At 39.9% G+C, this 19,058-nt stretch overlaps 1 protein-coding gene across 1 annotated transcript in view; it reads right to left on the bottom strand.

Annotated features, from left to right (window-relative positions):
* Nucleotides 1-9,466: 9,466 nt before the first annotated feature.
* Nucleotides 9,467-19,058, bottom strand: part of LOC148364738 (plexin-A2-like) — a 150,494-nt gene continuing 140,902 nt past the window's right edge. The window contains exons 29-31 of the mRNA XM_088338937.1: nucleotides 16,692-16,904; nucleotides 15,455-15,605; nucleotides 9,467-11,930 (exon numbers count right to left, since the gene is read on the bottom strand). Of these exons, the coding sequence (XP_088195063.1) occupies nucleotides 11,835-11,930; nucleotides 15,455-15,605; nucleotides 16,692-16,904 (460 nt within the window). The 3' untranslated portion in view covers nucleotides 9,467-11,834. The remainder of the gene's footprint in view (nucleotides 11,931-15,454; nucleotides 15,606-16,691; nucleotides 16,905-19,058) is intronic.

Below are 19,058 nucleotides of genomic sequence, written 5' to 3'. Positions count from 1 at the left end.
GAAAAAAAGTAATTAGTTAGTTACTAGTTACGCCATTTAAAAGTAACTAAATTAGCACCAAAATACTGACACCAAAAAGTCGCACATCTACTCGCATAAAAGCCAACCGCCTAAAGATACTTTAAAATAACCACATAATAAAAGAAAATGTTACAGCGACCCTTGGAAGCAGTGAACCCTTTATATTTCTTGGCTCGTACAATCTTGAGAACTTGAAACCAAACGAAGATCTCCTTCTCCATTTCTGGGTACTGTCCAAGATGTTTTATTTTTTTCCCCATGCAAGGTGTATTGCCTAAATAATTTTACGAATAAAAAGAACAAAATTCAGCACACTTATACCGTAAATTCTGTGCTTACATTTGTCTCATTGATTGAGTCGGTTTGTTGTTCCTGTATAATCCACGCCTACATTCCCTCAAGCTACCTGCCATTCGCTACCTGTCGCATATAACCAAAAGTGCGCATTTTAGAATAGTTATAAATTACGATAAATGGCTGCATGAGGAGAAATTCAGTGGTCTCGTACTCTGTGCTTGAGATGGCTTTATCATAACTGAATTCAGTTGTACTCTGTATGTACATGCCCACCTATGGACAAATGTAGATCGAGGATTTTTTTAACAGCATGGGGATTCAATTATATACCAATAGCCTCATTACGTTATTTTTTTAGGTTTTCCGCGAAACACAGGTATTCCATTAATGCTGCAAAGTGATGACCAAAGTACCCACCCTACCATACCCTACCATTTTGTAAGTTCTAATCTTTGTGATTAAGGGCTATACAAATAAAAATGACTTGACTTGACTTGACTAATCTTGCATTTAAGGAAATCTTGAAAATTACCACTTATTTCCAATCTCCTGTCAGCCAAAGCAAAATGTAATGCAGAGTAAAACCATTGGCGCTCTCCATCCGTGCAGGTTGGGAGTTCTGAATACTCACACAAGAGCCCAATCAGCCCCCAATGCTCTGTTTGCCCTGAGGGATAAACATAAATAATGAATTCCTTATAGTGAGTGCGGAGGAGTCCTTACACAGGGCTCACATGCCACACTAAATATTGTCACTGTTCTTACAGTACAGCAAATTATTCCTTTCTCCCCCAGGAAGCTGTTCATCACTCGCATTGCTTTTATTTCCAATTCAAAGCAGCTTAATCTTTTTCTCCAGGATAATTCTTTGTTGTTTTACAAGCTTTGCTCTCCTGTCGTGACTCTGCTGTACCTTAAGCAGAGTTAGTTGTTTCTCGTCAAAATTAATAAAACTCAATTCAATACGTTGTTTGTTTCATTATTACCCCCCATAGTCATTCAGGGAAATAACATCCATCCATCCATCCATTATCTGTACCGCTTATCCTCAGTAGGGTCGCGGGGGTGCTGGAGCCCATCCCAGCCATCTCCTGGCAGTGGGCAGGGGACACCCTGAACTGGTTGCCAGCCAGTCGCAGGGCACACAGGGACAGACAATTCGCTTGCTCATTCACACCTATGGACAATTTGCACCGGCCATTTAACCTGACATGCATGTTTTTGGAATGTGGGAGTAAACCGGAGTGCCCAGAGGAAACCCACTCAAGCATGGGGAGGACATGCAAACTCCGCACAGGAAGGTTGGTAGCTGGATTTAAACCCATGACCTCAGAACTGTGCCGCACACGTGGTAACCACCGCGCTGCCATGCTGCCCTCAGGGAAATAACATACATTTTTATTTTACTTCAACAAAGTGTGAATTTTTTATGATGTTTGATATCAGGTTTGATGCAATACTGATACCATATTCTGTCTCCATTATTACCTTAAATTCCCTTTGCTCCGCAAAAAATATTTCTTTTTAAAAAGAAATACCTTAAAAAAATAGGCATTCTCAATAATACATTTATTTAATGGCAACTCACCTTTTAATTTCAGGTTTCTGATTATTAAATGGCAACTAAAAGGCAACCAGTAGCAATACAGCTACCATTGCGGCACTGTACTGGTATCGGCTACCATAGCGAGTACCTTAAAAGAGATTAATATTTTACCAGGATACCAGTACCTGTTGTTGGTACTTGCCCATCCCTGTTTTCTATGTAAAAAGTTATTAATCATCAAATCTCCCTACTCATGCTTGTGTTCAAAAACGGTATTTTTCTTTTCTTGTCCTTTGCATGTTTGTTGAAGTTCAGGAGATGAGAATGTTGGTAGAATCAGAGGCTGGAGATGAACAACTTCTTAAAAAGTTTTTAATTAGCAGAATATTCTGGACAGTTTTGATATAGACAAGGGCTGCATTCTGGCAAGACATTTGAAGTAAGCTTTTTATACATTTTTTGGGCATTGCAAAACAACTATTAAAGGTCTGTGTTGTCTTTCATCGTTTGATCAATATCTTGCTATCAGCTTTTTTGACAGCTGTCCTTTCGATCATTGATCAGTACCCTGCTACCAACCAATTGGCCGGTCCAAATTGTCCCTAGGTATGAATGAGCGAGCGAATTGTCTGTCCCTGTGTGCCCTGCGACTGGCTGGCAACCAGTTCAGGGTGTCCCCTGCCCACTGAGATGGCTGGGATGGGCTCCAGCACCCCCGCGACCCTACTGAGGATAAGCGGTACAGATAATGGATGGATGAATGGATGGATAATTCTGTCAGTTATATCTATTATATATTTAACTTAACTGAAGCGGTAGTACACACATAGAGCACAATTGAACCTTTTTCTGTCCCTTTCCTCTATTATCTCACCTAAAAGTTATACAGTATTAAGAAAGTATCTTAAAACGTAATACTTAAGTAACTGTTGAATGTTAATCACGCACAGTAATATGATTACGACCGATGTTCTTATCGTCAGCCACAGATCTTTATAAAATGATGTTGTTGTTTTTTTTAAAGAACATCATCTGAAAATGTGATTGTAGCCTTTTTATTCCCAATTTAAAAAAATGCTCATCCAGCACCTCATCATGGTGTGCACCCTAGCTGAGAAACCAGATTGAGGGGTAAAAAGGCTTCTCACCTGCGCAAGCAATTCCGCACAGCACTACAGTGTCAGAGCAAAACAAAAAATAAGTGTTTTGTGTAGTTTTGGCGGAATTAACCAAGAAATGAATAGGATGTAAACCTTTGGTAGCACTCTGGTCATTTAAAAAGGAGGCACTTCGGTCAGATGCTTGATATTCTTTCTGGCATACTAATAATCATGTATTGAAGAGTTTAGTATAGATTACAAAGACATCAAATACAGCAACTTTTATTTATTAACATCCAAAATTACAATTCTCAGTGCTAATTTATACTTGTAACAAGCTCCTCAAAAAAGTTTGTGTTTTGTTTATTTCATTTAAAAAAAAACATTTTGAAAAAAGTGAAAGCAGACTGAAGAATTCCCCAACAATATTATGTTGTATGGGCCCCTTCCAATCTAAGGACGGCATTTTGTGTTTGTTGGTTTGGAGTTAAGAAGTAATGTCCACCTTGTTTTCATCCATGATTTCTCAAACACCAGCTATTAACTGATCATTGGTTGTTCGCTGATCTCTATATAACATATGAATCGAAATGTTGTGTTAAACTGCATATAGTTGAGACTTCGACTGCTAACACTTGATGCATTGTGCCAGCAAGAGTTTTGTATATAGACCCCTGGAACAATCTGCTCTGAAGTGGGGATCCTGAAATAAAATTGCCATATAGCAGGGAATAGAAATCAATGTTAATGTGTAGCTAATGCGTTCCGGACAATATAGTGTATAATAATTACCATAAATGTATGTATAGGATTAAATAACATTATAAATAATGATACATATACAGTAGAACCTCGGTTTTCGAACGCCTCTCAGTTCGAACAAATCGGTTCTCGACCAAAAATTTAGAGAGATTTTTGCTTCGCTTTTCGTTCAAAAAATCGGAGTTCGAACGCCGGTACGCTAGGGGCGATGCTGAGGGGCGTACGGGTGTAGATTGCCCCCACCCCTCGTGAAGACCACGCACTTCTTTTTGGTTTCGTTTTTAATATCAGTGAACGGAGTGTTTTAAAACCTAATTATGCCTCGGAAGAAGGTCGGTGCAAGAAGCAAAGTTGCTACAGGTGAAAAAAGAAGAGTAGTGCGTACAACTATTGCATTTAAGAAATAAATAATAGCAAAATTTGAAGAAGATGTGCGAGTTTCCCTTTTTTCGAGGGAATAGAGCATGGCTTCTGCAGACCACCACAAAGGTAAGAAATCCTATTCATAAATCTTTTCTTTATCCTTTAACCGCTCACCACATGTTGTGGAGACCCCGGTGCTAAATGACGTGTAAACGACCTGATTTTTTTATTTTTACACGTTCATGTTAGCGTAATCTGTACGGAAGATTACGCTAACGCGAACTACGATTAGCCTGGGTTAGCTTCATGTTTACGTTCATGGTAAGCCTTCAAGGATTTGGAACGGATTAAAATGATTTTACATTACTTTTAATAGCAAAAACGATTTTCGGTGATCGACCAAATCGGTTTTCGAACAGGGTTCTGGAACGGATTATGGTCGAGAACCGAGGTTCCACTGTATAGGGAAAAAAATTAAATTGTATTTACCTTTGGTGTGAGTGACTTCAGTTGGTCGAATGGTTCGACGGCGGATTAAAAATGAAACTGAATTCAAAACTTCCAATTGATAGCCTTGGACCTTAAATATTTTCTTTATTTAATCGCTTTTGGAGTCTTGATAATAGTCCCAATTGTTGATTGGTTACGGCATGCAACTTAGCAAGGGCAGTCATCGTGTGCCTTCTTTCTAATTCTTGGTAACTGCAAGTTTTTATTCCATGGTTCTTTTTTACTCAGGTTTCTTATGCTTTTTCTTTCTTCACAAAATGCTGGAATGACAATGGGAAAAGGAGCACGGTCTTTTTTGGTTGTACGACACAATACAGTGCTCTCTGGAGGTCGGATAAAACACAGTGTTCCAATAAAGCAGCCACCATCTCCCCAACAAGTTTCAAAAAAAGCCAGCAGCGTTTTCCAGGAAGTACCACAAAATAATTAACATCTTGTACAACATCTTGTACACGTCTAGTTGTAATTTCAGTAAAGGAGCATTGAATGGCTTTATGCACATGGAACAAATTCAGCTGGTACATCATGCTGACTTTATTGTAAGTATAAACTAACTCTTAGGGGAGGAGGTGGATCCAATTACTCAGTCATCACGATTTACAAGCAGAAAGCATCAGTCTCAGATCAGTGTTGATCGATACATTTCTGCATTTACTTGGATTGTATCAATATCAATTCCCAGTATCTCCCACCCCAACCTATCAATCACACAAAAATACACAGACAAGGATAGGTTTCGTCAGCTGTTCAGTTTAATTTATAACAACAGTAAAAAGTGAATCCTTTACTTGCAAAATAGGAATGTTTTTTTTATGTACAATATTTATACAATAATATATAGTTTAAAAAAACACGACAGTTTATTGCACGACACGTATATAACTTATCAAATCACACATAAAACACCAGGGTCCTTTGTCATAATTCAACATTTAACAAGTAATGGAGTCTTTTTTCTCTCATCTTTTCGTTTTGAATCGCGACGGCTGAAGAAAAACAAGAATAGGCGTGATCCAGCGCACGAAGGCGTTAGTCGTTGTCACAGTTTGGTATATTGTGAAAAAGACTGAAACCCCAACAAGGATCGAGGCGGAAAATTCATTAGTGATAAGTTTCTCTATGGCACTCTATAAATACAGCAGCAAAAGAGCACCGGCAGTCGGGTGCGTCTGAAAAGAGGTGAATTATGCAATCAAAGATGGTGACGAACGGGATGCAAAGTGAGTCAAGTGCACTCGGGCGGCAAAAAGCGGCCAATTTACAAGGAGCGGCTGAGCGTCGATCTTCAAGGTTTTTGCTAAACTCCCTGCACTTCCAACCACGCTGCAATTACATGCTCCACGGCTACTTCGCTAGCTCAATGTCCGGGTTATTTATATTTATGTGAATTTATCTGATGATCCCAGCAGTCAATGTAACGACTATACGATTGAATCTTTACTCAATTTATTTCAGGAGCAGCGGGCGTTCTTGTCTCATATTCAAGTTAACTGTAAACAATGACTGATGTGAGGAAAATCCAGTATTCACTAGGCCCCATGATTCATTAATGATGCACTCTCCAGTAGTTTAATTTCCTCTTCACTTTAAACTAATTACAATTAGTTTTCTAGTATACATCACGGGATGTTCTTTTTCATACCGTGTAAATCCAGGTTTTAGTGGTAAATTTCATAGATTGGCTGTGTTCAGACTTTTATTTCATCCAAAAGAGAAATTATTGGAAATCATACTGAAGGAAAGCAGCGATCAGCATCCCGCCTTGCAACCCAAAAAAGTCTCTTTGTTTGAATCTCTTCCTTGGCATTACAGTGAAGAGCTTGCATGCTCCTGCTGCTTTTTGACTGATACTAACATTCACATTGTGCAGAAACATGGAAGGAAAATAAATATAAAGGAGCTGTATCATAGGCAGCACGGCGGCGCAGTGGTTAGCGCTTGTGCGGCACAGTTCATGTCATGGGAACCTGTCGTGGGTTCAAATCCAGCTCCAGACTTCCTGTGCGGAGTTTGTATGTTCTCCCCGTGCTTGCGTGGGTTTCCTCCGGGCACTCCGGTTTCCTCCCACGTTCCGAAAACATGCATTTCAGGTGAATTGGCCTGTCCAAATTGTCCCTAGGTGTGAATGAGCGAATGAGTTGTCTGTCCCTGTGTGCCCTGCGATTGGCTGGCAATCAGTTCAGGGTGTCCCCTGCCCACTGCCCGGAGATGGCTGGGATGGGCTCCAGCCCCCCCCGCGACCCTAATGAGGATAAGCGGTACGGCTAATGAGATGAGATGAGATGAGATGAGCTGTATTATATTTGGAACTTTTTGTTTTGCTGCCACCATCTCCTGGCTTATGTCATTATTGCAGCTTCTGTCAGCTTGTTCATGATGTGTGCAAGTACGAGCATTTCTTAGACGTTTGGGTTGGAATTTGGACTACACTTGAAAATAGAAATCAAACAAACACGTAGGGACAAACATGGCGGAACAATAACCCACTTCCTCAATCCCCGCTGTTCTTCCTAACTAATGTGTTCTGCCCTGAACAGCTTTGCCTGAAGTAGAACAAAAGCTGAGAGGCGCTGTGGAAATTAAAGCATACTCAGTTGGGCACTGTTAACACATACCAAAAAGACAACATACAACCTTTAAATTTTTTAAGGACGCCTCAAATAACACACCCTACTTTTAATTGTTTCATTTAAAAAACAAATCAATGAATCAATGGTAAAAGTAATGGTACCTAAATGTTTTTAAAAAAACACATTTGATCCGTCTTATAGCAACGGCTTCTGTCGTTCTGCACTGCCAGATATATCCGCCTGCTATATCCTCGTCCAGGCCCGTCTGTGGTTTGATAGAGAGCGTTTAGATAATTAATGAAGAGGACAAGAAAAATGTGTAATGGTGAGATGAAACCAAAATATAACTTTTTTTTGTAAAAACACAGGATCTTGTCTTTAGAGAAGAAAGGATACTGAATTTCCCCTAAAGAACACCCTACCAACTGTGAAACATGGGGGTGGAAATATCATGCTTTGTGGCTGTTTTTCCGCAAAGGGATCAGGACAACTGATCATTGTAAAGGGAAGAATAAGTGTGGCCATGTTTAAAGAGATTTTAAGTGAAATTCGATTTCTATCAGGAAGGGAATTGAAGATAAGATGTGGCTGGGTCTTTCAGCATGACAAAAACTCAGCTAGGGCAACAAAAGAGCGGCTTCGTAAGAAGCATTTCAAGGTCCTGAAATGGCTTAGCCATCGCTTTTTTATACGTCACAAAATGTGATGGCATGGATGCCTGCGTGATAAGTATGACTATTTCCTTGACCTTTGAGTAGCAATCAAGTTGGGGTTAGCGTGATGACCCTGAATTTGAACTTTTTTTGCCAACTATTTTGGGTTCATCCTGCATTTCAAAGTAGATGTTTTAGGTTCACTTAGCAATTTAATTTTCGTGCCGGCGCAGCATTTCTCACGCCCGATTTCCAGTTTGATTCCCAGTCACTGATGCCGTCGATGCGATTGTAAACGGCTGTCGATGCTCCACTTCACCATGACCGTGAATAACTTTGCACACGCTGTAGATAATGGATGACAGATTTGACTGTTGTTGACTTATCTGAATGGATATATTTTTTTTCTGGCCTGTTGGGTGGTAATAACTAATAACACATTTATCAATCTCAACGGTGAACACAGCCTTAGTAAACTATTTTCATGAATACAATGTGTAATCTATTACACAGGAACCGAGTTCCAAAGGGATAGTCTGTATAATATGACCACTACATGGCACTGTATGGTGTAGTGCAACGGAAAATGAGTGCTACAAAGCATAAGGAAGATATACAAACTACAGAGACTCAAAGTGACCATTATACTACAATTTTTTTTTGCCTATCCTTTTTGAGGTTTTTGGGTACCACAAGGAGCAAGTTGGCCGACAGATATGTCAGTTCCCTTTGGGTGAGGCTTATGTTATGTAAAATAAATGGTAACTTCCCGACCTACTAGTACAGTAATCCTCATTAGAAACCTTAATTGTTTTACAATCATTTTACAGTTAAATACACTAATTTACATTGGAACCAAAGAACAAACCCTTTTTACATTCTCAAGTATTTGTTTATCATGTGAAAATATTTTATAAATGTTTTTCTATTTTTTTCTTTACAAATAAATACTCTACTGCGGTAAGACTGTTCAGCCAATCAGAACGCAGAACACAATGCACTGATGCAAATCAGTGAAATAGCGAAACTGTGAAAAGTAAACTGTGGTGCATTAGGGGATTACTGTATTTAAAAAAAAGCACGTTCACATAATAGATTTAGCATCTTTCGTGATTATTCAAGTAAATGTTGTTTAAATTGAGTTTTTCTTTTGACGCCTTTTGGAGGCGCTAAATAAAAGACACTGTCCCTTTAAGGCTTTGGTCTCAAACTCATGGCCCAGGGGACAATTACAGCCCAGGAGATGATCATTTGAGTCCCCTGTCTAAACACAAAAGGTTAAAGGGACAGTTTGTATGTATATATTGGGTGTTTAGCAAGCAGCCCCATGGTGCAGAGGTCCAGGGTTCAATTCCAGCTAAGGGGCCGGTCACACAGCCGTTTGCGGCTGAATCACGGCTAAAATTTTGCGTTTTTTTTTTGCCCGTCGTTGCCTGGGATGGAAAATGCGCAAAATCGGCCAACCCGCTGTTCATCGGTGGTATGCCCGCAAAACAGACGCCGGCGACTGTTCCGCTTCCTCATCGCATCATTTCTGCGTCATTTTCTCGTGTGGACCACGGGTATAAAAGCTCCCGAGCCGGTGTTGTGCCCAAATCTGACTCCTACGCAACACCCACACCGCCCCACCCCCTCGCGTGACTTTTTCATCCACGTTAACAACACGTGGTTTAAGGGTTATTGGTCTACCTTCTTTATTCATTATCCATTATCGATCAGTTCACAATACGCTTCAAAGTTTAGGAGCCGGGACTCTTACTCTCAGCCAAAAGGCAAAGCTAAGGTCCTAGCATTAAAGCCTTGCTGCAACCATTGCGAATGCACCGAAAGATTTATTTGAAATGAAGAGAAACTACGCTGACGGGGATCCATGTTCACCCCCTTGACGTCACGAGCACAACTGACGAGTGCTCGGCATTCGCGCTGTTTATACGCGGAGAAAGGCGTTTGACCGTCACACGCGTAACATGCTAATTTCACGTAATAACACCGCGATACAGGCGCAGAACATGCTATTACCATGCTCCACCCACGATTACCCGCTGAAATTTCCCGTCCTACCCATGAGTAAGTACGCCCTGGCCGCGGCCAGAGCACGTCGTTCCACGTCATTTCCGCGTCATTACTTCGTGTTGACCACGTGTGCGGCACGCGGTTTAACACGTGCTCAAACTTTTGAGCAGCTCAAAAGTTTTGAACGCGGCCAACCACGTGAAAATTTCCGACCGCGAGTTAAGCACTGCTCTATCTCGTGTATATGGCGGTCTCAAAACGTCCAACAGCGCCCAACGGCATCTGCTTCAGAAATTTCTTGCCGTTGTTCAGCCTCAATACGCTCGTGAAAGAATCGAGTAGCGCAAAACCCTTTCACGCTGCCACCCGCTCGCGTATTTCCAACCTCGTGTTAAGCACCGCTGTATCTCGTCTTAATGGCGAACTCAATGCGTCTAATAGCGTCCGCATCAAAGGCAGAAATTTCTGCCCGTGATTCAGCCGCAAATGTCTGTGTGACCGGCCCCTAACGCTGCTTCCCCGTGTGGAATTTATATGTTCTCCCCGTGCTTGCATGGGTTTTTTCCGGGTTCTCCGGTTTCCTTACACACTCCAAAAACATGCACGTCAAGTTAATTGGACGGTTCAAATTGTTCCTAGGTATGAATGAGCAAGTGTGTTGTAAGCAGTTCAGGGTGTCCCCTACCCAAGATAGTTGGGATGGGCTCCAGCCCCCCACAACCCTTTTGATTGTTAAGCGATGCAGAAAATAGATGGATGGATATGGTGTGGCTTTCTCTCCAAAATAAATAAATAAATTAATAAATAAAGAAAAAAATCAAGACATTTTCATTTCATGGCTCTTTGGGTCAAAAAAGGTTCCCGACCCCTGAACTACACAATACAGTGACATTGAGTGGTCAAAAAATACACATTCTTAGTGTTTTAATTTTCAGATATTATTTTATATAGCAAATTTTTAAAAGGCTATTTGAGAATAGTGCATTGTTTTGTCAAAGCTTTTCATGTGGCCCAACATTTCCGAGACCCTAACTCTGGCAGCCCCCAAGTATTGACTACCCTGCTTTAAGTTGTCATTTTGGCAATCTGGAGTTGATGTCTTTCTCTGATCTCCTTTAAAATTGACATAATTTCTCTGGTTATTTGAAAACACGTGTTAGGTTTAATAAAGACTAAATTGGGTTCTTGCTCACACTGAAATCCACATCTGATAGAATACTCGAGATATTTCATTCATCTATGAACGACAGAGTTCCATTTTGATTACGTTGTCGTGGAGGTAAGATTGGGCCTAAAAATCCAGTCCGACCCAACTCGGGCCCGCAGTTATGAAAGCCGAACCAGCCCGAACCAGACTTATTAACTTGATTTGGGATACCGAGCCCGAAGTAAACACGAATTTTAATTTTTTTGGGGAGGTATCGGTAGGAGAAGGGGGGATTTCGCCAAATTTCTGTTCGGGCTCAGGTCGGGTCGGGCTTGGGCTTAAGACCTTATCTCTAGTTTTCAGGGAAGGAGTTAAATGCAAATGTATCTTCATCCCATGACTTTTTCTAGTATATTAGTCATAAAATAAATAAATACTGTAAATAAATAAATAAATAAAGCACCTCTATTCATTGTTTTGGATATGAGCGGTCATTTTCCGTGTTTTTCTGCAGTCCATCCGTGGAAGGAATGTGGCGTTGAATACAAACATCATGCTTTGGGACGATCTACTCTTAGCGTGTGTGCAGACGTTTCCCTGTGGGGCATTCGCACTAGGTCCATAAAGTTTGCAAGCCTCCTTGCATACATGAGTCTCTCTTTATGTTTGCAGGCATATACGTGATGTGCGTGCACGTTTTGAGCGCACTTGTTGTGTGGATGTTACTCCTCCTTTGCCACCTCCTCCTGCCCGCCTTAGCATATGCTTGTCGTGCGTGTTCGAGTGTTTTTGTGTGTTTGTTGTGTGCAACATGAGCGTGAAGGTGGGCGCGTACGCATGTTGGTGTGCGTCTCAGCTCTCGGCAGACATGGCTGAGATGATCTGCTCCACTTTATATGCCAACTTCTGCTTCTGGGCTTGCTCGTCCTGCTCCAGCGCTTCCGTGATCTAATACAAACACACACACAGGCAGGCACACAAAAAATGCATTTGCAAGCTTGCAAGAAGAACTCGAGCGATTAGCTAATCGTGAAATTACGCCAACATCATCTTGAACAGCATGCGTTAGGTCGTTTATTCTATTTGGCTAATTTTTTTCCCAATTTGGTCTCTGTGTCTTTTTTTTTTTCAATTTGATACACCAAAAATGTTTGCCAAGGCTTATCAGGTCGTGCACATGCTTGCGGACAGTTTCATGTCCAGCCTATGGTCGCAGGAGACAAAATCCCCTCCCACCCCCCGCCAACCGACCACCGGCCTATTACCGCTCATGTAAACAGGATTTGGACCATGAATGGTTGTATGAATTTGGTGAAGCCAGATGATATGTGTTGTAAAGTGGATTTGGGTTAATAGCAATGGCACAACGTAGAGCAATGCATTTGGTCATCACATTATGCCATGGGTGGACACACTTTTTTTGTAACTTAATTTTTATTGTGCTTTTTTTTTCACACACAAAAGACTAGGAAAGAAGAGGGGGTGATCAAAAACAAACCAAAAACAAAACAAAAACCAGGAAAAAACAAAACAACAACAAGTGTTTGGGAATATCTTCGATGTTCAAGTCATTCTTCAATGCCTAGTCTTTATTGTTTGTAAGTGGTGTCTATCCATTTGTCCAAGAATTGGGTCTCTTGTATTCTTATTCAAAATATGGTCCTTTTCATCACAAATATTTCCTCCAGAGTGGAAAAATGTTTTAAGTTATTAAATTATTGTCATTGATAACAACTTACTGAAGAGATATTTTCTTCCTCATGCCATGAGGCTCTTTACCTCCACCCTGCAGAGTAAAGGCCCACATTAAACCACACCCCCTACATTGCATATTACCAAATTTTATTGCAATATGTATTCTGTGTAGCACTATCTAGATACTCTATAGAACACGCTACAGTGGGTATTAGCACGTCACATTGGGTATTTGTATATTGTATTCTTTTTTCTTTATTATTGTAATGTTCTCAGCACAGGGATGCTGCTGGAAATGTGAATTTCCTTGCAGGGATGAATAAAGTATCTATCTATCTATCTATCTATCTATCTATCTATCTAACTTAGTGAAACATTTTATGCAAGTCAAGTCAAGTCATGTTTATTTGTATAGCCCTTAATCAACACCTAACAAATACTTTAAAGGTGCTGTACGGTATTTGGAACTTTTGCTGATGCCAAACTTAAACTAAATACTGTGCCAAAATAAATAAATGACAAAAATGAATACGAGGCATGAGCGATAGAGGGCAGAAAGGTGCTAGGTGGAGACGAAAAAGCCAGGATAAGAAAAGGAAACTTGGTAAAACAAGGACTGCTTTTATTCATTTTACTCACTTTGTAATTTTTGCCTGTCTATGTGTGTGTCCCCTAGGGTTTGCTGTGCTACAGAATTAAGCAGTTAAATGCCTTCAGCAGGGAGCTCCTCACACTCAAATAAGCCTGTAGTGATGGGAATTTTGTGTCTCTTTCGGCTCGGCTCACTAAAAAGAGCTGACTCTTTCAGATCCAAAAAGCCTTCTTGAGGTTGTTTTTGTTGCTTCTATGCATATATTAAAAATGATCACGGAACATTATGCACACAATTACTTTTAGGGGACACAGAAAGCTAAAAATAAATAAATAAAAACAACAATGAAAAATGAAACAACAGAAGAAAAAAATAAAATAAAGGCAAAATGAGAGAAAAAAGATGAAACAATAATAAAGGAAGAAAAAAGAAGTAAAAAGCTAGTAGACTTGAAAGAATACAAGTAAATTGAGAAAAAGGAAGCAAAACCAGGAAAAAATAAAAGAAGAGAAAAGGTCCTAGAAGAAAAGAAGAAGAACGCTTAGGGGAAAGAAAAAAAAATGAAAAAGAAGAAAAAAAGCAGGTCCTTTCACAATATAACTTCTTCACAGATGTCTATCATGTAACTGGCCTGGCATATATATTGCTGTTGAGCCTTTCCTGTACTCAGGTTGCATGTGAGTGTAGGTTCTCTACTTTAAAATGTGAGAAAACTTCATGCTGATGTACACTGAAAAGGAAATTCTCATGTCTTATAGACAATGCCAATGTTACCAGCAAAGTTGTAGGGACTAGTGCTTTGCTTAAGAGGATTTTGATGTTTTAAGTAGCCTACTTAAAATGTGTGTAGTGAAGCTCCTTTACAAGAGTTAGACGAGTTTAGTGTATGGCCTAACAATCTGTTGGGAAGATGAATCCAATTTTGACTTGACGTATCACAAACTACTCATACGGGCCCTGCGAGAGGCTGGCAACCAGTTCAGGGTGTCCCCTGCCTATTGCCCGAAGATTCCTGGGTTGGGTTCCAGCTATCCCGCGACCCTACTGAGGATAAGCCGTGCAGAAAATGGATGGATGGATTACTGATACTGTGCATATGATTTTTTGGGAGATCTATATCAGAATCTTTACATAATTTTCCTTTTGTTCAAAATGGTAAAGTATTTTCTGGTAACATCAACATACACCATATTTTTTTCCCATTATTTGAATTTGCTGCTGTTCCATTCATAATATTCCAACTCAAAGGCTAAGTGGGATGACTTTGGGTAGAAAAAGTATAAGTCTAAGTATAACATTAACATGATACCATAGTCAGAGCTTATGATTAAATATTTTGAAGATGTGGCCATTTGAATTATGGCCTTCCCTCCAACTTTTCCTGATCAAAAACCTGAAAGAAAATCACGTTTAAAGTTTTCTAATTTTTGTGTGTGTGTTATGTCATTCGAATCTTTTTACAGTTAAATGAATATTTTTGAAGTTCAATCTTAACAAAGGCATAAGTAGACATATAAAAAAGAATTAGACCAGACTGAAAAACATTTTTAGCATACCTTTATTTAAATACACACTAAAAGAAGTTTAATTTTATTTTCCAAAATCAGAAATATTGAACTAATTGCTGTTTTTGTTACTTTCCCTGTTTATGTGGATTATGAAACTCATGGAAATTGTTTTTAAATGTCATCTATTTCAAAATAGCGAGCAATGTAGAAAAAAAAAAGTTTTTGTCATGATTTTCCTTGTTTTTCTCAATTATCGGCCTGTAGCAAAAATAGAATGCTGCGACTTGCGACTGATTTCGGCAGAGCGGGTCACAAATGAAAATTTGAATTTATGTCATATATTTAGGTATTCAATAATTTATCCGTGTTTTTTTTTTTTTTTAGATGTAATATATTTGTATGTATTCATGCATTTACATATTCATTTCTACATATGGCAGGAATCGGTTCTGGATAAATTCTTTATATGTCATTTTTATCATATATTCATCGAATATAGTTCCATGCGCTACCCCAACTGACAGGATGAAGAATCATGCACCGGCCTACTCCGTCAGGCAACATTAGTTGGGCCGCATCCTTGCTTTTAGGTCGCGGTTGAAAGTTGCCAGATGCCATAATGATAAGCGAGTTCACCGTCACATCTTGCGGCCCCCCTCAGGCGAGCTCCCGCTTACCTCCTGGCTGTACTTGCTGACGTAGCTGTAGATCTCGTGGAGGGCACTGAGCACGTTGAACTCGCTGGAGTGGAGGCGCGCTTGCTCAGCCAGATACGCATTCATGTCCTGATCGCTGATGGCTGGCAGGCGGTTGATGTCAGCGTAGTACCTGAAACGCAAGTGGCGCGATTCCTGTGTCAGGTATATGAGCCCAAATAGCATGTGGCTCACTTTTTGCGAGGGTTGCATTCCAAAAAAGACTCGGATTAGTCAAGATCCTCGAAGTAGAAACATCCATCCATCCATTATCTGTACCGCTTATCCTCTGTAGGGTCGCGGGGGTGCTGGAGCCCATCCCAGCTATCTTTGGGCAGTGGGCAGGGGACACCCTGAACTGGTTGCCAGCCAGTCGCAGGGCACACAGGGACAGACAATTCGGCTGCTCAGTCACACCTAGGGACAATTTGGACTGGCCAATTAACCTGGCATGCATGTTTTTGGAATGTGGGAGGAAACCGGAGTGCCCGGAGGAAACCCACGCAAGCACGGGGAGGACATGCAAACTCTACACAGGAGGTTTGATCTAACGACCTCAGAACTGTGCCGCACACGCGCTCACCACTTCACCGCCGTGCTGCCCCGAAGTAGAAACATTTATTTGTTTTAATAATGGACACCTGCCAGGTAGAGTGCACAGTATGCTAGTTCGTTTTGACTATTGTACCTCACTGTTGCTTATTATTTTGACTATTATGAAATGTTTACATCTTTGTTACTAATGGCCAAAAAATATTGCTATTCTTTGATTGTCACACCCTCTAAGGCAGATGTGTTTTTGTAACCCAGAATATTTAGTAAAAAGAAAAGGCTCAGGACTTGGAATTTTCACCTCTTTTGGATTTTTGTACAGTCTTGATGTTTTGTCTTCTTATTTTGAGTGCGTACTAAACTCTGAACTTATCAGGCAGAAAGGGTATACATCAGAAATGAAGTGTATAATTTAAAGGCATTGCAGTAGGAAGGAATGCTTCATAATAATGCATAATTTGTATCATTCGTGTTGGGGCACACACAAAACCAACGCTATTAATAAGTCACACAATGTTACACGTTTGCATTAATTTTAGATTTGACACTGTTGCGCAAACAATCATTGCACACGTCACATCCATATGCTTCAAAATCATCATTCTGCTTCTTTATGGATGTACTGTTTAATCATTTCACAAGTCACAAGCAGGAAAGGAAGTCTTACCTTTCTACCCAGCTTTTGTAGTGTGGGATGTCTTTTGCGTAGAGCAACTTGGTGGAGGGAGAATCTTTGCCCAAACGGTGCTCAGAGGTAGAGCATGAGTCCATGAAGGTCTGGGCCACCACAGACAGGCAAGCGTCCGTGATGCTGCTCTTGTGAATGTCGAAAACGAACTGCGGGTTCTTGATCACGTTCACCCAAAAGCGCAGAGGAAGGCTGGAGAAAAGAGAGTCAACATTTTTTGTTCCAATTGATTTAGAATTTTTATTATGTCTTCCACGATCCTCAAAAATTCTTGAAAGGATTATTTCCCATTGATTTGAGTTTGACTACTTTTGTTCACAATGGGATGACAAATAAAGAACAATAAAGATTGAGGAAAAATGCATCTACATTAAAAACTAGATCAAGGCTAAAAAATATACAACATTTTTTAAATGTCATAAAAATGTCACATACAATGATCAATGCACTTTGTATTATTAACTTATTAATTCTCCCCAATTCATTCGGGATCTAAATATTACTCAGCATTATTTCCCAGACATTCAACTTCCCAAGGCCAGAACGGGATTGAATATCAACACCATCTTTTAAAGTCAGTCGGCTAGGTTAGCTCAGATGTGAAAACTGCCCAAAAAACCTGGCTTGGCATGTTGGGTTTTACAGACCCATCAGTTTTTGTCCAGGAAGACATCCCTTTCTTCCAGGCCAGAACAACATTCATTTTCCTACAGTGTTTTGCAGACAGTTAAAGGGGTTGACCTTTATGTGAAAAATAACCCCAGAACGTCAACTCAGCACTTTTGTCTTGCTAACTCAGCATTTTTTTTCCCGGAGAGAGTTTACACCCCAGCAAACCTGGACAACATTTAATATCATCACCATCTTCAATGGGCAATCAGATAGGTTACCCCAGATGCGAAAATTGCACAAAAAAGCTGACTCTGCATCTTTGGATTTGCTGACTCAACAGCGTTCTCTACACTGGTCAACACTTGCCAGGATCACAGTGTTCTACAAACAATCAAGTAGGTCGCTCTAGAGGTGAATGACCCTGCCAAAAAGGGAAAAGAACCCTTATTGACCAAAACGTTGAACTAAGTATTACAACATGACAACATTGAAATTCAGCACAAATGTATTTCATATAGTTTCAAAGGTAAATGCAGGGTTGGGTAGGGTTACGTTAACTGGATTACTTTCAATTACTTTTGGATTACTCCAATACCAAATATGATGATAAAAGACCAAAGAAACTAAACATGAATAAGATTACTAAATTTTGTGCAGGCTTGGGGAGTAACGGAATACATGGAACGGCAAAAATGATGTTGGCAAGCTGTTTGGATTTATTTTCATTTTGTTTCTGTCGCATTTTATGTTCGTTTTGCCGGAGATCAAAGCGATCAAAGCCAGGAAAGAAGGCTTACCACGTGTTGTGAGTCATAATTTTATTCATATTTAGTTTCTTTTGTCTTTTATTAGTATATTTGGTATTGGAGTAATCCAAAAGTAATTGAAAGTAATCCAGTTAAAGTAACGCTACCCAACCCTGCAAATGAGTGAATTGAATACAAAGAAATATCCAATGTTATTTGTTTTGACTTGTGAGCATCCTTTCACATATTTTTTCTCATAGAACAAAAAGGGCAAAACTTGATGAAGTGACTAGAGTGTTAAATGTCAGTCAATCATGGTGGTATCTGAATTAAAATCTTGTCCAATTGTATGAAAAATGTTTGAATGTGTGTGCAGAGATATGTTAGTAGCAGTCTCGGAATATTTGGAACTAAACTGGATATACCTGTATTTACTTTGTTAGGATTGCAACATATATAAATACGGCATATGCATAACCATATTGATGTTCTCTGCAACAATGACAACTTAGAGTTCTTACGAAACAATAACATTAACATTAAAAGTGACTAGTACTCTGATATTACATTGGAATAATAATTACATTAGAATACTTACTTTAGTCGAATTTGCTATGGGAATCCAAGTACATAGCTTAAATACAGGGTTTAAACCAGGGGTGTCAAACTCATTTTAACTCGGGGCCCACACAATAGAACAAACATTCTGTTGGGGGCCGGACTAGTAGATTAAAGAGAAGGAAAAAGAGATGAAGAAATAAGAGAAAGAGGGAGGGAAATGAGAGAGGGCGGGACAAAGAAAGAAAAAGAGAGGGAGAGAGCATGAGAAACAAAAGAAATAAAAAATCATGAGAGAGGGGGAAAAGAAAGAGAGAGGAAGAAATAAATCCAAAGAGAAATATAAAGTCAGAAGGAGAGAAAAGAGAAAAGAAAGCACGAAGGGTAGGAAGAGAGAAAGAGAAAAGGGAGAAAAGGAAAAAAGGAAGTT

The sequence above is a fragment of the Urocampus carinirostris genome, chromosome 6 (assembly GCF_059441175.1).
Source record: "Urocampus carinirostris isolate Australia breed hairy pipefish chromosome 6, RoL_Ucar_1.0, whole genome shotgun sequence".
NCBI lineage: Eukaryota > Metazoa > Chordata > Actinopteri > Syngnathiformes > Syngnathidae > Urocampus > Urocampus carinirostris.
Note: the sequence above shows the minus strand (reverse complement) of the source record. Positions and strands in the feature narration are given on the sequence as shown.